Source organism: Lissotriton vulgaris, chromosome 1_2, assembly GCF_964263255.1.
Source record: "Lissotriton vulgaris chromosome 1_2, aLisVul1.2, whole genome shotgun sequence".
NCBI lineage: Eukaryota > Metazoa > Chordata > Amphibia > Caudata > Salamandridae > Lissotriton > Lissotriton vulgaris.
The window spans coordinates 56,214,950-56,233,752 of record NC_141686.1 but is presented as its reverse complement, the minus strand read 5'-3'; the positions used below and the strand labels follow the sequence as shown (position 1 = coordinate 56,233,752).

Sequence of the window (18,803 nt, the reverse complement as noted above, 5' to 3'; positions counted from 1 at the left end):
CTTCTCGTAAATCTGCCCACGCTTCCGCCTGCAAGGCGAGTTTCCTCCTCTTAATTTCCTTTTTATAAATTTCTCTGCACACCTTAACTTTGTGGGGCACCCTTGGTTTAGTTTTAAGGCAGCTTTTCAGCTCCCTCAAAGCTTTGGAGCAGTCTTTGTCGAACCATCGGGGATTCCCGTGGTTCTTAAATGGGACACTAGTCTTTAGCAAACCATCGACCAGATTAGCGATCTGGTCGAAAGCTTCCATTATCCTCGGTCCGCGGACTTCTGTGTCCAAACAATCATTAATAGCAAGTTTGCCTGCATCCACCAGGCCCTTGTAGAACTTTTCCCCGTCTATTTTAGCCCATTTTAGTCTCCTGCCCTGGTCTGTTGCTCTCTCAGTGAAGGTGCGTTGAACTCTAATACTTAGACCCACCATATACTGCAGCTCCAAGACAAGAGGGTTATGGTCACTAAAGCCACTCCATTCGATCCCTACACTAGTTGTCTTATTAATTAAGGACCTTGAGACCAGAATGTAATCTATGAAGGAAGAGCATCCTCTACCCTTAAATGTGGGGGGGAGTGTGCCATCCTCCTGCATCCCTACCATATTAATGGTGTGTTCAAGGTCATATTTAAACCGTAACATTCTGAAAGCTGAGCCCAACAGCGTATGAGAGAAATGCGGTCCCTTCTCCATAGGGCATCGGGACCAATCTGTGCTTATTTGGACCAGTACCGGGCACAAGTGGCAATTATAATCTCCCATAACCACCAACCCATGTGACTGCCCATTTTTTTGGCCTGTTATGACCTGGCCCAACCTATTATCTAATTCAGTAACAAGAGAGATGTTAGATCCCGCTATCTCGTTGTTATAAAGGTTTACTGCAACAAATCTCAGACCTTTCCCAGTGAACCTGACGGCCTGAATCCTGTGGGAATTCCAATCAAGGCAAGTGTAACTTCCCGGAAGGCTCAGATCTGTATAAATAGCTAAACCTCCCATGGCTCTCCCTGATCTTGATTTTTGAGCAGGTACAAAAAAACACTTATACCCTTGCAGATGGAAATTATTCTCCTGGGCCCAGGTCTCCTGCAGACAAATTACATGGAATTTTCTGATATAGTCAAGCCACTCTTTGTTATTAAATTTCCCAGCCAGGCCAGCTATATTCCATGAGATGATTTTTAGTGCCTCACCCCCCTGGACCTCTCCTCCCTGTGACCCACCTAGTGTTTCTCGCACTTGTTTTCCCAATTCCGGTCCCTGTGCGTCACCTATACATGCAATATCTACAACCCTAGGTTCATCCAGCACATAACTCTGGGCGCAACTTGATGACTTTTGTTTTGCCTCGGGGCTGTGCTTCTCCCACTCAGCATTTGGAACCCCTCTACCCCCTACACCCCATATGCCATTATCTCTTTGTCAATCTACCCCCTCAAGACCATCCAGGCAGTGGAACCGATTGAATGTGTGGAAGGGTGGCTCTGGGCGGCTAAATAAGGGCCTGGGATTGAACTTGTGATGAACACCCCTTCGACCCACCCTTTCCCAGTTGTCATATGAACGGGTCCCGTGTACAGGGGCTGGGATGGGGGAAAGAAGAAAGACACATGAAGTGTTTGAATTGTTGTTACCTGTGATCTGTTCTTTCCCTGCCATATGTGAGCAACTGTTCCAGCATCCCTGAAGCTCACCAATATGCAATCCCCTATGATGGATTTGCGTGTTCTCCCTATCCAAGGCACCCTTCTGACCATTATGATCTCATTGCTTAAGTGTACGGGTAAGGGTCTATTCAAATTTAGCCACTTAATCACCCTGCTTTTCAGAGCACAGAAATCCTAGGCTTCACCTGCCTCTAGTGGTGGGACGCCCGCCATGACTACTGTAAAGTCATTCGCCTCTGGTGGTAAATTGGGTCTACGTGGCCTGGGGGGAAGCTTCATTAGTGGAGTGGGTGCAACACTATCTGTGGGCTGTACCGGGGGAACAGCATTTGCAGGGGGTATAGGTCCTATGGGGTTAGGTGGCTTATTTGGGGCAGGGTTATTCCTCTGGGTTTGTGGTGGGGCGGCCGCAGTTGCAACCTGTGAGGGAGCAAGATGCGTAACACTTTTTGGAGCTGTTGGGGTGGCAATAGGTTTAGGAGCCCTCTCATGAGAATTGGCCGGATTTTTCATACTGCTTAGTGTAGCCTCAAGAATGGTTAGTCTGATTTCCACTTTTTTGATGCTTTCACTAATTGGTAACAAAAGTGACCTAAGCAGGAATTCCAAATTACCCAGCGGAGCAACAGAGAGGGGGGCATTAACAATGTTGCTAGCCGTCTCTTTAGTCAGGACGGGGGCCACACCATCCTGTGCAGCGGGTTTAGAATGTAAGTCAGCCACCGTTGTCACAGTTGATATGGAGGGTTTAGATGACTTCCCAAAATCAGAATGAGGGATCTTTGGTTTGTTTTTAGCCTGGGCACCCCTCGACTTCCTCCTACGTTTGTTTGGTGGGGGCCCAAAAACCCCTTGTGCTACAGCTATTTTAGGTTTGGCTTTCCTAGACTTTGATGCTGGGGGCGGTTGAGAAATTAAATCAATCGTCCCCCTACTTGGGCTTGTGCTACTCACTGGGGTTGAGCTCATAAGTACCACTGGGGGCGTTTTTATAACCTCCCTAAGCAGGATCGGAACATCTTCATTTAGTGTCAAGTCTTCGCTAGGTGTGGGAGGATAATCTCCTAGAGGTCTACCTTTCAAGTTATCTATAGAGCGTCTCCGCTCAGCTCTGAGCCGGCTTAATGTGTTCTCCTTGTCCCAATCTCCCCCCGCCCGAGGAAAGTAATTCTCTAAGGTCATGTTTTTTGTTCCTGCCTGCCTTATGGGGGTACTTTCCCTTACCGGGGACGGCATGGTATCTTAGAGTGTGATGATAGCTATGGGGCAATTTATCAGCTTGTTGTGCTAGGGACTTGATGGCAAACGGCAGAACCAAGAGGGTAGGCCCAGCCCGGCCTACTCCGGCCTATGACGGCCACAGACGGCCCCGCCCTTGTCCCGGGCTTCTCCCGGCGCGCTCCCACGCAGCGGGATCCTAGTGCAAAAATAAAAGAGAAGGAGGTGGGGCGGGGGGCGTGGCAGTCAGGGAGATTGACCCAGGTGTTGTGGGTTGACCTCACGCAGGGGCTCCTGGGAGTTGGAGTCCCTGCGGGTCCGCTCGCAGCCCTGTACTTGCCTGCCAAAGCCCAGAGTCCGGTGTCCAAGATGAGAGCCCCTCTATGCTCAAGGCGCCTCTCTCCACACCGCGAAGCGGGACCCGCGGAGCGGGTCCGGCGAGGAGCTGAGGCAGAAGAAAAACACCACAGGTGCAGGGAACAGCCCACGGCGAAGTCCAGGCAAACAAGGTATCCCACGTCGATCAGGAAGGGGGCTGCTTTCAAGTGCTAGGGCGGGGGCGTGGCAGTCAGGGAGAGCGACCCAGGTGTTGTGGGTTGACCTCACGCAGGGGCTCCTGGGAGTTGGAGTCCCTGCGGGTCCGCTCGCAGCCCTGTACTTGCCTGCCAAAGCCCAGAGTCCGGTGTCCAAGATCAGAGCCCCTCTATGCTCAAGGCGCCTCTCTCCACACCGCGAAGCGGGACCCGCGGAGCGGGTCCGGCGAGGAGCTGCGGCAGAAGAAAAACACCACAGGTGCAGGGAACAGCCCACGGCGAAGTCCAGGCAAACAAGGTAGCCCTAACAACACTGGAGTTACGGGTGTGGTGACGGTGGCACTAAATTAACGTGTCAGACGAATAACCCACTCAACCCCTATTCTTCTTTTTTTTTTGTGTGTGTGTTTGTTTGTTTCCTATGTTCAAGTACGTTCGCCTGAATTATGATTTCAGAGACCCTTTCCTGACAACTCACAGCAGAAATGGACCAAGGACAGCCAGAAGAAAATTGGAGGCAACCCCTAAAGAGACTCCTTGAAAAAAGGGAGCTTGTCAATAGTCCCAAAGTACTGAATTTGATGGGCTCCCTCTGGATGAGTCAGTGTAACCAGTGACTTTAATTTCCGTCTATCCTTTTTGTGTGTTTACCTACTATTGTTAACAATTTGGAGAACATTAAAGATGCACCCCTAATTCTATACCCATGGGTTGATTTCTTTATATTGTACAAAATTCATAAACCCAGTAAACTTCAATACCACAGTGCATTAAGACTTCTTAAGACGCCTAACAGTATAGACTGTATAAACTGCAAGAGTGTGTGAGCCGGCAGGGAGCAGGGGCTGAGGGTACAGTGTAAGGTTTACAGTTTAAGGTGTATATTAACCTCTTAAAGCACTCATTGGCATAAGCTGAATATCGGCAGGCTTGTATGGTGCACACATAAGGCTCCAAGGTGCTTAAAGGGGCTATTGGAAGGCATTAAGAGTCATCTTTCCAGGGCGTAGTGTAAACCTCTGCACTCTGTCTGCTGCTGCAGGGTTCAATTAACCCAAGAAGCGCCTTATGTATCTAGTGCTTAGTATTCTTTGATTCTGCAAGTTGCTAAGCAACTAAGCAATTGAGGAAAAATAAAAATAAAGAACTAAGAAAATAAGATGTCGGCAGTTCTAAAGCCGCAGCAAAATTGAGAAATAAGCAGGCTAAGACTGGGACAGGAAAGGAGTTTTTAAAAACTGGCCAATCACCACCAGTGTCCACACTTGTGTCCAAAGGTGTTAGAAGAGGGAGAAGAATGGATTTAAAATCGAAAGCGCTGGCATTTGCAGAGAAAAGTAGACAAAATAACTTTGAAAAATTCTTGGAGGAAGAGCAAGAAGAGACATTGTCTGAACTCTTAGCAGATTTAAGTATGCTGGCTGTGGGTGGTGAAGAGGAAGGAGGAGAGGAGAACGGAGTGGGGGCTACTCGGAACAGGGAGGATGATAATCTGGTGAGTTCTAAGCAGTATCCCCTCTTCAGTAAGCCCCTGGCGGTATGGGGTAAACTTACCAGCACCCCACAGCCGAACAGGGAGGAGCAGAAGGCAAAAGATCAAATATGCGGGAAAGACCTACAGGATGTGCAAAGCCAGAAATTGCTATCCACCCCCCCTGTCAGTCCAAAGCACACATCCACAGCCCCAACTAAAATCGCATATAGTGCCAGATCCTGTAGATCCCGTGGAAATAAATACAGTTATCCATGGAAAAACATCTCTGACTGACCAGCTGCTGTCCCGGAAGGTTCAGATACTCCGACAGACGCTGCAGAAGGCAGATGGTAAAGAGACATTGGCAGATAAGCTGGATTCCGCATCTGAGTTAGAACAAGAATCTCGGCAATCTACCCAGAAGGGTTACAGAGGTGGAGGCTCGTGTCTCAGCCCTGGAAGATACCATCATTTCAATGCAAAAGGATCTCCAGGTGTTGAATAAAAATAAGGGTCAGATGGAGTCAAACCTACAAGACCTAGAGAACTATAATAGGAGATCCAATCTATGCCTCGTAGGAGTATCAGAGGGCCTGGAAAGTGCGGAAATGGTAAAATTGATTGAGTCTCTGTTGAAAAAGGCAATACCTGAGTTACAAGGAGATTTAGCAATTACCAGAGCGCATAGGGTACCTGCACATAAACCCGCAAATCTTAAGTACCCACAAACCATCTTAATGAACTTTTCAGATCGTAGAATAAAAGAGCAAGCCTTAAATGCGGCAATATCAAAGAGATCATTGAATACCGGCGAAATCAAGAACTTTAAAATCTTCTCAGATATGTCAGCTGCCTCTGCCCATAGACGGAAGGATTTTATCAAAATGATTGATTCTTTTAAAGCCAAAGGGGCGCAGGCGATGATTGTGCAAAAATCCAAATTAAAAGTGATAGCCAAAGATTTTTTTTTTTTTCACGGACCTACAAGAAGCCCAAAACTTTTTGGAAGGTCTTAATGTAACATAAGTCAAGTCAAGTCAAGTCAATAAATTTATATAGCGCGCTACATACCCAGAGGGTCTCAAGGCGCTTGAAGAAGGGTGGGGAATTACTTGTCAAATATCCACGTTTTAAGTTGCTTTCTGAATGCTAGGTGGTTCTGAGTAAGGCGCAGGTGAGTGGGAAGTGAGTTCCAGGTTTTAGCTGCCAGGTAGGAGAAGGATCTACCTCCCATGGTGGTTTTGTTGATGCGAGGTACAGTGGCAAGGGCTTGGTTGGAGGATCGTAGCTGGCGGGAGGGGGTGTAGAAGGACAGTCGTGTGTTGAGGCATTCGGGTCCGATTTCGTAGAGTGCTTTGTGTGCGTGGGTTAGGAGCCGGAAAGTAATCCTCTTATTGACGGGGAGCCAATGGAGGTTTTTCAGGTGACCAGAGATGTGTTCTTTACGCGGGATGTCTAATATGACCCTGGCTGAAGCATTCTGGATGCGTTGGAGTTTTTTCTGGAGTTTTGCGGTGGTACCGGCGTAGAGGGTGTTTCCGTAGTCCAGTCGGCTCGTGACCAGAGCGCGGGTGACCGTTTTTCTAGTTTCGGTGGGGATCCAACGAAATGTTTTTTTGAGCATGCGAAGAATGTTGAAGCAAGATGAAGAAACGGCGTTGACTTGTCTGTTCATCGAGAGTGAGGAATCCAGGATGACGCCCAGGTTCCGTGCGTGGTCCGTCGGGATGGGTGCTTTTCCAAGGGCCTCTGGCCACCAAGAGTCATCCCAGGCGGAGGGGGAGGTGCCAAGGATGAGGACTTCTGTTTTGTCTGAGTTCAGTTTCAGACGGCTGTGCTTCATCCAGTCGGCTACTTCTTTCATTCCTTCATGCAGGTTGAGGATGCAACAAGATGTCATCCAGTAAAAAGGAGAATGAGGAAAGGACAGTGGGACAATTGGGTTTTTCCCTTCTTCCAGGGAGGGTGGGGCAGGGGGAGGTGGTGGGCTAAAGCAGTTGGAAAAAGAGAGTTCATAGATGGAAATTCTGTTTTTTGAATGAATTAAAGAAGAGGATATGTATTGCTGCTCTGTATATTGCCTGACAGAATTATCGGCACAGTTTACGATACATTTGCACATTGAATACTGCACTTTAATGTATGTCTTTGCACAATTGATATTATATGTACAGTAGTGTTTTGGTCTAACTGCCCTAGTAGCTGAGCGATTTGCACTTTAAACAGTTTTTGAACAATTGCTATAAACTGTTCTGTAGCATATTGCTCTGATAGTTGCGTGATTTGCACATTGATGTATGATTTGCACAATTGTCATGATAGATGTGGCAGTGTAGCATATTGCTCTGATAGTTGCGTGATCTGCACATTTATGTATGATTTGCACAATTGTCATAATAGATATGGCAGTGTATTGGTTTAAATATTTGCGTAGTTTGCACAATTGAAATGATTTGTTTCTTAGCGAGTAACGTGGTCTGTTACTGGAAGACTGGGAAGAAAAATCAATTTAATTAGTCTTCCATCCATATATTCTGCACCCTTGTACAAACTGCACTTTAGAAATGCATTTTGCACATTTAGCGCAAGTTATTTCTTAGTCGGTATGGGTCATAGAGTAGGGATAAAACAAGCTATTTTCTCTCCGTTCTTTACATCATAAATAGGAACATGTTATTAGTCCTGTCTCTGAACGCTAATGGCTTGAACAATAGACGTAAAACTTGTGCAGTAGAGAGTTGACTAAAAAGTCACAACCCAGATGTGATCTTTGTACAAGAGACACACTTCCGAGCATTAACAGATGCCAGTAAAATGTTTAAGAACTGGCCCGGTTTCTATTGTTCTTCTGTGTCGGGGACAGCTCAGAGGGGTGTGAACATCTTCATAGGTAAGCATGTCCAATTCCAGGTGGAAGCATCACATTTAGACAAAAGTAGAAGATGGACATTCCTACATGGGAAAATAAACCAGATACATTTGATACTTGCTTCTATTTGTGCACCAGTCATGGATGACCCGCTCCCAATCCTACAGTAAAAGCAAGCTTTATCAGATCATATGGGGTGGAGATTTTAATCTTCTGCAAAATCCTGCGGTCGATTCACCTAAAAAAGACCGAAGACAAAATAAATCACAAGTAGCCATTGCTCTCTACTGGGTTGGAAGATATTCTGGATAATTGGCGGCTCAACCATCCAAGTAAACGTGAGTACTCCTGTTATTCGGCAAAATATGATTCCTCATCTAGGCTAGACTTTTTTCTAACTTCGCATAATCTGGAAGTTTAGTAAATACGAGCATATAGTGAATGTCTTCTCAGATCATGCGCTCAGTAAGCTGGATACCCTTTTAGGGAAGACAGAGGAAGAAACATCAAGAAGATGGTGTTTTAGCAAACTTAATTTAGCAGACAAACAGTGGTGTTCAGAAATGGAGAAGGAGATTAGTTTCTTTTTTAATTAAATAAGGATTCTGCCCCAATTAATATAATATGGCATGCTATCAAGGATACATTGAGAGGCATAATCACTTCAAAAGAAATACCAAAACAGAAGGCTAAATAGGAGAAGAGAATAGCGATAGAAAAGAGTCTGGCCGATGCGAATCAAGAGTATTTTACAAATAGGACCCCCGACACCAGACAAGAAGTTATAAATGCAAAAACAAAAATGAGGGATTTCCTATGAGCTAGGGGACATGGCAAGCAGGTTATATCTTCAGACAAGCTAGGAAGATAGTGAATACACGGGAAGACTGCTAGCTTGGCAAGCAAAGGAGAGGCAAGTTCGAAACAGGGTTGAATGCGTTGAGGATAAAGTGACTAAAACTCTCCTAAAGACTACTTTACTAATAGGCAAGGTGTTTCTTAAACATTGTAAAGATATCCATCAGACAGCTCACCACTTTACAATTCTTAGCCCTGAATTTTTAAGACTTGCAAACTATCTATTACAAGGGGGAGACCCGCCAGTATCTTTCCGCACTGCTGTAGTGGTCCGTATTTTAAAAAAAGATAAAGATAATGAAAATGTGAATTCATATAGGCCAATAAGCCTTTTAAATACTGACTATAAAATCTTAACTAAACTTCTTGCTAACAGGTGAAATAAGATGGTAGGATCACTTATTGGGTCAGATCAGTGTGGGTTTGTAGCATGGAAACAACTTTATACTAATACAAATTTTTTACTAGAGGCACTGGATTTTTTAAATATCAATAAGATAGAGGCCCAGATCTGGTTTTTAGATGCCGAAAAAGCATTTGATCCTGTTTCTTGGAATTGCCTTTTTTTGATTTTAAGAAAGTTCGGTTTCCCAAATGAGTTTGTATTTTTATTAAAACAACTTTACAAAAATATACAGGCACACATTTTAATTAACTCTGTCAATGTAGGGACATGCAAAATAAATACCAGACAAGGCTGTCCCCGGTCCCCAATTTTATTTGCTCTATTTATAGAGCCAGCAGCAATTGCAATCAGGGAAAAAAGAGCCCATACTGTTCCTGTTCAAGGAATGACGAACATAAAATTATATGCTGACTATATTCTCTTCCTGGACTCAAGAATAGACACTCGGATGGAAGTTATGAGAGTTTTTGCAGACTTTGAAAGAATAGGAGGATATAAAATCAATAGGACCAAAACAGAAATCATATTATGTAAATGTGGGGTGAATTCTCTTTTATCAGAATTTAGACAGACCTATAACACTCGCCCAAAGAGGTATTTAGGGATCTATATAACTGAGAGAGTAGAATACCTCTTTTCCTTAAATTATACTCCGTTGTTGAAAAAGGTACACTCTCCGCTAACACAATGGAATCGGCTCCCGTTATCAATAATAGGACGAGTTGCGTTAATCTGAGTGTTTATTCTTCCATTGTTTAATTTTCCTTTTAGTGCAGCCCCTTGTGCAATACAGAATTCTTTTTTAAAGAAATAGACAGTATGCTTTCTTCTTTTTTATGGGCAAACAAGGTACCAAGATTGGCACTCAGCACTTTAAACTATTCGGTCACAGAAGGAGGATTATCTCTTCCGTATATTAGAAATTATTATTATGTGACATTTGCACATCACAGTTTTAGATTTTTCTTTTTGGATCCGCAAGAGGCAGATAATTTCTTTATGAAAAAGATCCTAAGTGAATATAACATTGTAGACAAGAGTCACAAAGTACCCCAAGCACGTATGTTCTAAGACTCCACAATGGTTATTTAAACAAAAAACTCAGCTTTTAGCACACTACGATATTTGAGGAATTAATATTTCAACCCGGCTTTCGAATATGTCCACGGGGGAAACGGGTATCTTGGAGAATAACATACTAAGGTTGTGGGAGGAAAACAGGTATGTTCAGATCCAGGATTTTACAAGGGTGAATGGTTGGAAAACCTGGGCGGAGATTGAAATGGGGCTTCAGCACTGAAATATAATTTTAAAGTGGTCATTTATCAGATTAAAACCTATATTGCAAAAGCTAGATATGGAAAACCTGTGTTATAAAACCAATATCCGTGAAGCCCTTAACCGCCCCATACAACGGAGGATTGGCAATTGGGTTAAAATCCTTGATGAGAATAAGTCCCTTTCACTATATGAAAAAGTTAGGGATAGATGGAAATAAAAGGAAGACATACAGATTCTTAAACCAACCTGGAATAGGCCTAGTAAGTAGAACGCAGTGATATTCAGAGGGGCGAATTTTAAACGTATGCAGTACTATTCGAAATGGTTGATATATTGAACACCTTCTTTTCCCCATAAAATATACCCGCAAATAGAAGATAAATGCTTTCTTTGTGCACAGAAAGGCACTTGGACACATATCATATGGGAATGCCCAAAAATCCAGAGTTTGTGGGAGGAGATCGAGAAATATCTTAGAGTCATAATAGACCCCCTCATTTCACTCTCTGAATCTATTGTAGTTTTGGGCTGCTCTTCTATTATCGGTGCAGATGAGGAATGTGTGTTTATTGCAGCATTAATAGCGAGATCTCTGATCCTAGAACTCTGGAGAACAGACAAGGTACCTAATTTTAATGTATGGAGGGCAAAACTGTTTAAAATACAAGACATGGAAAAGAAATATGCAATAAGATCAGGAGCAGTAAGAAAGCATGAGAAATATTGGAGTGTGTTTGAAATATAGGATAATATCTTGTAGTTGGTATAAGAAGATAGAACATATATGTGGGTACTTAGCCTGATATAGCACTTAACACTTTGTAATTTCCCTGAATGTGATCCTTCTCTTCACTTTTGTAGTATCTGGTATAAAAAGTAAGAATACACATGTACGTATGTATCCTGGTTTAGCACTCTGCACTTTAACTTAATAGGATCATTTTTGTATTACAGGAATTTGATGAGTGTATTACTTTGAAATGACTATTTATAATGTTCAACACGTTGCACTTCTTTAACAATTTGGGATATGTATTTATATATAATATTATGTATCTGAAATCTTTTTTTTTCTCTTTCTATGAACTCTCAATAAAAAATAAATTAAAAAAAACCCCTAAGTTTTATTTTCATGTTTACTGTGCCAAGAGCACACTTTTGCTGTGCTTTTAAAAACAAATAGCATTCACTCTTAGCTCAAGCACGTGTTATCAAATTTGGGGAACCGCTTGCCTGTTATACACACACTCTGCCCATTCCTTTTCTTTTGAGATAGGAAAATGTGCTTCTCACCTGTGTTCACTTGCAGTGTTGTGGGGAAGATGTTCATGTTAATTGATTTGCACCATAATAGAAATCCTTTCCATCGATTTAAGTTCATTGTTTTCATAAACTTAAATTATAATGTCCTTTCCACTAAACATTATATGTATTTACTATCACACTACCCCTTATCCACTGTACTTATTACCTGCCACTGCTCATCCCATTCTCTACTATGCTCTCTCAACCCCCATAACAAAATGCAGTGCTTACTGTTTCATAATACATTTTTAAGACAGCCGTTGTTCTTGTTGTTACTTCCCATCAATTTCTAAGCTCATACCATATCTCGTACATTAATAAATAACACAAGTATAATGGCTGTTTCATGGCAATTTAGAATAAAACTTTATTGATACTGTACAACAAAGCTATACGATGTGGCTAAAATAAACTAAACCAATAGTTTTCGCGAGGCGAGACCTATTTGCTTCGCTAACACTTTTTGTTGGTTAGACTGCTCTGTTTGCCTATTTATGGAAAATCTGTGCTGGTAACTGATGAAAGTTTGTCTTTAATTATGACCGAGAATAAACCCAATTTGTATTTTTCTTATTTTAACTTCCATATGTGCTTGAATATATAAATAAATCTATGTCCAATATTTTTAGGCTGGTTCTCCTAGGTCAGAAAAGATGCCTACGGACCAGGACTGGACTAGTGTTTATCCAACAGCATCGGTGTTTAAACCAGCTGCTGTGCCACTTCCTGTGCGAATGGGTTATCCAGTGAAGAGAGGTGTGCCTCTTCACAAATTTGGCAACTTGGAGCTGATGAAGGTATGTGGGGAGAGGGGGAATTTATACAACTTTTTAAAATCAGAATTATAGTAGTGTGATGGGAGTATGCATCATTTAACAGATAGTTTAAGATTCTATGCTTAAGACATGGGGCCGTTTTCATGCACTGATTGTCTTTGTTTTTATTTCAAGATGATTTTGACCCCTTTGGCAGATAAAGCACATACATGGAGGGCTATGTGAGCCTGTGTGACTCCATTAGTTGCCTTTGCCATTAGTTTAACATCACAACTTTCGAAAACCACCAGCCATATTCATTTAAAGCAGAATTATGGCGCTGAAGTTTGAAAATAGATGAGGACATTGGCCTCCAGCACTTCACATGCTCTTTCAAATAACTCACAACACTATCAGAGTGGAATGACTGTGTGGCTGCTGAAGGGAAGGTGTCAGACCAAAGTTGGAGAAACTCGCTCTGACCTTCTCAAATTGTCAGGTCCCCATCTAGGTCAAAGATCGAAAATATCAGTTATCTGATCCTGAGTGTAGTGTGGGGAAAAAAAGAGTCATAAAACATTAATTGGAACTGTAAAGAAACTAAGAAGGAAAGAGTTTTCTTGACTTAAAAAAGGGTCACAATAGTCTGGCTTCTCTCTGCTTCCATTCATGCTGGAGGCCGAATCGGGTGAAAATCAGCGTGAGGTGCAGAAAGTATGTTTGGAATCGAATGGGCATCTCTCCATAGCTCAAAATAAACAGGTTAAGAGAGATAATCATGTAAGAATGATAAGTCAGTCGCCAACTCACATGTTTATTTTTTCCAATTTCAGTTAAAAATATTGTTCTTGCCAGATGTAGGGAACAGAGTGCATGAAGTAAAGGATAGGAGGGGTAATGGCCATTAAAACAGGACAGGAGAAAACTATAACCAGAGCAACAAAATCTGGTAAGAGAGAAGAAAACTGAGGTTTTATGAGCAGGAAATCCCCCCACACCCTTTGCACAAGGGATGGTGATACAAGAGCCTAATAAGCAATATGCAAGGATAAGAACTAGGGGGCTATTGAGGCTTTCTCACTTTAAAAATTAATTCTTTGGAGACTATTGCAGTTTTCAGGAAGGATATGACAAATATCCTGCCAGTGAAAACCCTGTTTTATTCAGATTAGATTGTTCCAAACATATTTTCTAAAAGTATATATTTCAGATATTTAATTTATTTACAATTTGTGAACCTTTCACATCATGTGGTGCCTCAGTGGTATTTCTCTGCTTTACTACTGTAGACCGGTTAAGGGTTGTGGAATTAGGGATACATTTAGTAATAAGAGGAGTCGATGAGATTAAGTTGGCTAGGCTATAGATGTAGGAGAGATTGAAGAGGAATGAACAAGGGGAAGAATATCTGGCTTAGCCATAGGTCAGTTGAATATAATGGGAAACCCAATCTACCCTTGAGGGATTGGGCAAATCAAATGAACGGTATAAAGCGCCTTCAGGGGATTTATTTGGAATACTCTGTTCTATTGCTTTAGATATATATTTTTAACTGCAAGAATTATTGATAATCTCGTCAGAGGGATGTTATTCAGATATATTTTATCTAAGAAATATTTTTGTTCCTTGTGACGACATAAGAACCAATGAACCAATCACAAAACAATAAATATTCAAAACACGGGTATGTATAGAAAATAATTTTATCTTTTGAAATTTATCAAGGGTACTACACAGTTATACAAACAATGTAACAAGAGGAAAATAAATACAATTGCATAATTCTTCAATGTCACTATTGTAAACACTTCTTCTCATTGTACATTATTTTCCAGAAGAGAGTGTGAGTGTCGAAGTTTCGGCCTCTATGCATTTGTCCATGAGACCATCTTCAGGACTATCCTAAATTTAACAGTTGACCCCTAGTAAAACATAAAATGAATAATAATTACCATGCGTGAATTTAACCTATACATTCCATTATTTACAGAAAATGATTGATACACCCGTGCAAAAAAATTTTAATTTCTCAATTCACAAGATTTCACATCAATGAAGTTAAGAATATCTCAAGATGCATATATTATGTAACATCCTTAGAACTCATAAAGAGATTTCTGTCCATAGGAGCACAGACATTGATTCTAATGTGTCTGATTTGATCAAAACCTTAATTTTCATAGATCTTTTCTAATTAGGCACTATGGTTTAATCTAGAACCAAACATCATGGTATTGCATACAAATTATTTTGAGATTGATATGTACATGAAACGAAGAGAATATATTATTAAAAGTCATCTTATCTTATAATTCATCAACTACAAATTCAAACAGCCACATTGTATATTTCTAAAGTCTTATATAAAAGAGTGATGTTGTGGAGCCAGCGCAATGGTGAATGCGCATATCCCACTTCCATCTTAAAATACTTTGCCATTATTTCGGATTACTTAGAAGACCTATTTCTTGATTCTCCATAAATATACAAATAGCAATCCTCAAAAAGTTTCATTATAAGAGTGATATTTAAACATCCTTACTGATCTGGTATTATAGACTGCTAAATAGTTACATGAGAGCCACTCATAATAACTATCAGTTTTTAACCTGTTTACACTTGCCCCTAGTAGAATTGTCCATTTTACTCATTAAAATATGGACCTATACCTTCTGTTATAACAAATGTGACTTAATCAAAAAGGAAACAAATACCTGAATGGTGTTTCCAAGGATTCAAGAATTATAGAATACAATTGATACGTATATGTCAAATCGATTGTCATTCTGTAACTCTATTATTAAAAAAAAGACAATACATCAGTTGGAGTTTATTTATCTTTGTCCATATGTGTATTAGTCATTTAATCTCCTTACCTACTTTGTTTAAGGTGAATAATCATCAAAAGATACAGATAAGTGAACTCTGGTGTTTTCTGGACGGTGTAATTAAATTTCCAGTCCCCAGCAACTTCTCAATTGAAGGAGTTTATTTTGAAAATAATTACATGTAATTTGAGTCAATATTAAATGTAAGTTAATATGGAACTTGGTTTTAAATATAAATGGCCCTATCTTTTCTAAGTCATACCTGGTAAGTTTTGTAGTGTAGCGAAAAATTCGGCAGTCTGCAGTCGGATTAGTATCAACCAGACTGTCAGTTTGAGCTTGCATTTATACTTTGTTTGGAGCTCAAAAGAGGACTAGGCTCATGCATCTCATTAGTAATGGATCTCCATACTAAGGAGATGCATGAGGCTAGTCCCATGTAAGGCATAAGTACCTTGAGGAGTGCTCTGTTAATGTTGTTTTATGCTTTTAAACAATTGGCATCCAGAAAGAACCCATGGTCAAATGTTGTCCAACTATGAATGATGGCAACAGTGCAAAATAATATGTAAGCACACGCCACCTCATAAACTTACATTACAGGGGTGTACTTTCCTGCCAAGATTTTAGGTGGACGAGGTTGTGGTGTTGAAAAAGATTTCAATTGGGATTGTGTTTGCTCTTCTTGACTTTACGGCAGGGGAGTGGACTATGTGGTGAAAGGCTTGTGGGTTATTATCACTACTTTTATGTTAGGACTTTTATTTCCAAATGAAGTATATTTCAATCAGTCAATTTGATCATAACTATTGTCTGATGTGAAAAGTACTACTTTAGAGGACAGCTATAAGTGTACACTCACCACTACTACAGAATTCAAATTAGAGTCCGCTTAAGTGACCATCTTTTATTCAGAAAATTACAATCTAGGACAACCTCTATTTTTTTTTCTGAAAGTATATTAATGTGTGTGGCTGCTCACTAGATTAAAACATGTGGCTTCTTTGATTTTTTTCTATAGTGAATGTGAAGTTGCAAAATCTAGCAACTCCCAACTTCTGTTAGTTTATTTTCTTCTAACACTCAAGCTTAATCTAGTGTGAAGTTTGCAAAGGTAAACCATAATCCAGCTTAACCATCTTTACATGACACCCGGAAACTGTTCTTGTGAGGGGCAGCAGGTGAAAGGAAAGATTGAGCGAAATCTTTGTGGTTTGTTTGTCGCACAGCTAAACAAGTGGCTGAGTAGATCTCAAATTTGGTAGGCAGTAGAAAATGTTATAAAGACGGATCTTTCCACACTTTGAGTTTCTGGAAGACATATCCACACAATTATGTGCCATTAGCACAGTGCAGTAGTATATCCTTCCTTAAAACATTTACAGAACTCATTTATGACTGGTAGAGAGTGCTGCAGTGATGTCCATCATGATTCATGGTCTGGCACAGTTCAGTTTAAAACTTCTTGGCTGCCCTAATGAAGACAAGGTTCATTTTGTAGTCTTCTATAATAATTTAATGATACAGTAATAATAATCTTTATATTCTGTTTTTTTTCAGATCCCAAATTTTTTGCATTTGACACCTGTTGCAATTAAAAAGCACTGTGCAGTGCTGAAAGGTGAGTATGGGTGATATACTGATTGTTAAAAAGTGGAGCTCAGCATTTAGGCTGAGAGTTATGTGGTGCATTGTGTTCGTGTGAGTGACTTTTATAGTTCACACTGTATATATTTTCTGTATGTGTCACACTTGAGCTTTAGACATTGTAAGCAGTGGATACTTTTGTCTCTCATAGCAGTCCTGGAGTTTTAAACTTATGCCAAAAGCAGCGGCAACTCAACTGTCCATGTTGCGTTTTCAGTTCCCCCTTTATCTGTTCTTGTTCAGTGGAGTAGATGGGCACCTTGAGGCTGTAATCACCTGAATTCAGGCTGACAACTCCTTTGGTGGACACTAGCTGACCAAAAGAGCTACTTGGAAAAATAGTTTGCAGGGGTTTGCTGACTGTTAAACATTTCCATGCAAACATTTTTCCTGAGGGTTGTCTGCCTCATCGAAAAGCAGCACTATATATTTGGCTGTGTGCATTACTTGAGGGCACACCCAGGTGAATTTCTACTTATTTGGGGTTATGAGCTATTGCTGTACATGTTATTCTCCTGGTAAGATAACCAATCACAAATTTGGCAAAGTCTCTTATGGTTCATGATGTTTTTGAAATGCATTCATATCTGACATATATGCAGGGCCACTGGAATTGTGCAATTTTGCAGCAGTGGTGTTTTCTGCTTAAATATGGATTTGCACATATGCCACAAAATTCACCATCTGCTGTGTAACTTGTAGATTTTAACAACAAAAGAATTGTTTCTAGCTCAAACTGATCAAAAGTTACTAAAAAACTAAGTGAAAGTTCCCTTCACAAAGGTTGACTGGCATCCTTTCTGCTTATTGCTGTATTTCGATGTTCACCTAGTGTACTGTGGGGAAGCCTTTGCCCAGACAGTGTTAGTATGTGTAAAAATTTGTACTATCACAAAATGTGCCGTATTATGCTGCATAATACCTTTTCTTGCCATATAATTTAATCAACAGTACTTTATAATTTGGTTGTCCTCTGATGCATAATTCCAGTGGCTCTGTAATTTGTGCCTAGTGTTAAAATACATCTTAACTATTCCTTCTTTCAACAGATGGAAAAATGTTTGCATTTTATATGGTGATTATGAAATCTATGTAGCTCCTTTACAAGTATATGAGCTGGATATCCCACCTTCTGCTAACTTAAACATGATGATGCCTGGGAAATTAAACCGTTATAAATTGTAACACATTGTGAACCAAACTAGCTAAGCTGCTTATATGCTTCTGACAAACTAGCTCTAATTCCATCTTTGGAAAGGAACACTCTGGCACTTTATTGAGTAGCTCAAATTGACATATTTGACAGCTGTACGGTCTGTCAATCCAAGGTGGTGGAATGAGCACACTCCTTCAATATTTTTTATTAAGTAGGGAAATGTAACTTATTTTTGTCAAAAGTATTTTTTCAATAGATTTGCCATTCTAGCAAAATGTATGTATATAGTGGTACTTGTATAGCGCAAACCTAACTGAAAAGCAATAAAGTGTTGAAAATAGTTTTACTCTGTCATAGCTTATGGAGAGTGACTTCTAAGTGGCTTTGTTTTTACCACAACTGTAAATGATATAATGGATGTCATCTAGTTAGATTTGTTGAATCCATTTGCAAATCAAAGTTCCTATGATGCTGAAAGAGAATATTGTTGAGTAGTGTTCAGGTCAACTTTCTCAAACACAGCATAACACTGAGTGCTTGAGACCTCATTTATACTAGTTGCGTAATAACTGCTGTCTGATCTAAGCTTAACCAAACTGTATGGTAAAAAGTAATTGAATGAACTAGACGTAGTTTAGCGAGGCCTTAGACAAATTAAAATAATTGCTAAAGTTCAAGAAAGTATAGTGCTTAAAGTTTGGAAATTCTCCATTAAATGTTTTTTGCTGAAAGCCATGTTCATTTCTGGAGGTCTGTGGCATTTGGAACTGGAAACATCCATCCATATAGAGACCTATGGGGAGATAAC

At 40.6% G+C, this 18,803-nt stretch overlaps 1 protein-coding gene across 1 annotated transcript in view; it reads left to right on the top strand.

Annotated features, from left to right (window-relative positions):
* MRPS35 (mitochondrial ribosomal protein S35) overlaps positions 1-18,803 on the top strand; it is a 201,668-nt gene that overhangs the window by 49,935 nt on the left and 132,930 nt on the right. Inside the window, exons 3-4 of the mRNA XM_086952806.1 lie at positions 12,239-12,406; positions 16,753-16,813. Coding sequence (XP_086808932.1) covers positions 12,239-12,406; positions 16,753-16,813 — 229 coding nt within the window. The remainder of the gene's footprint in view (positions 1-12,238; positions 12,407-16,752; positions 16,814-18,803) is intronic.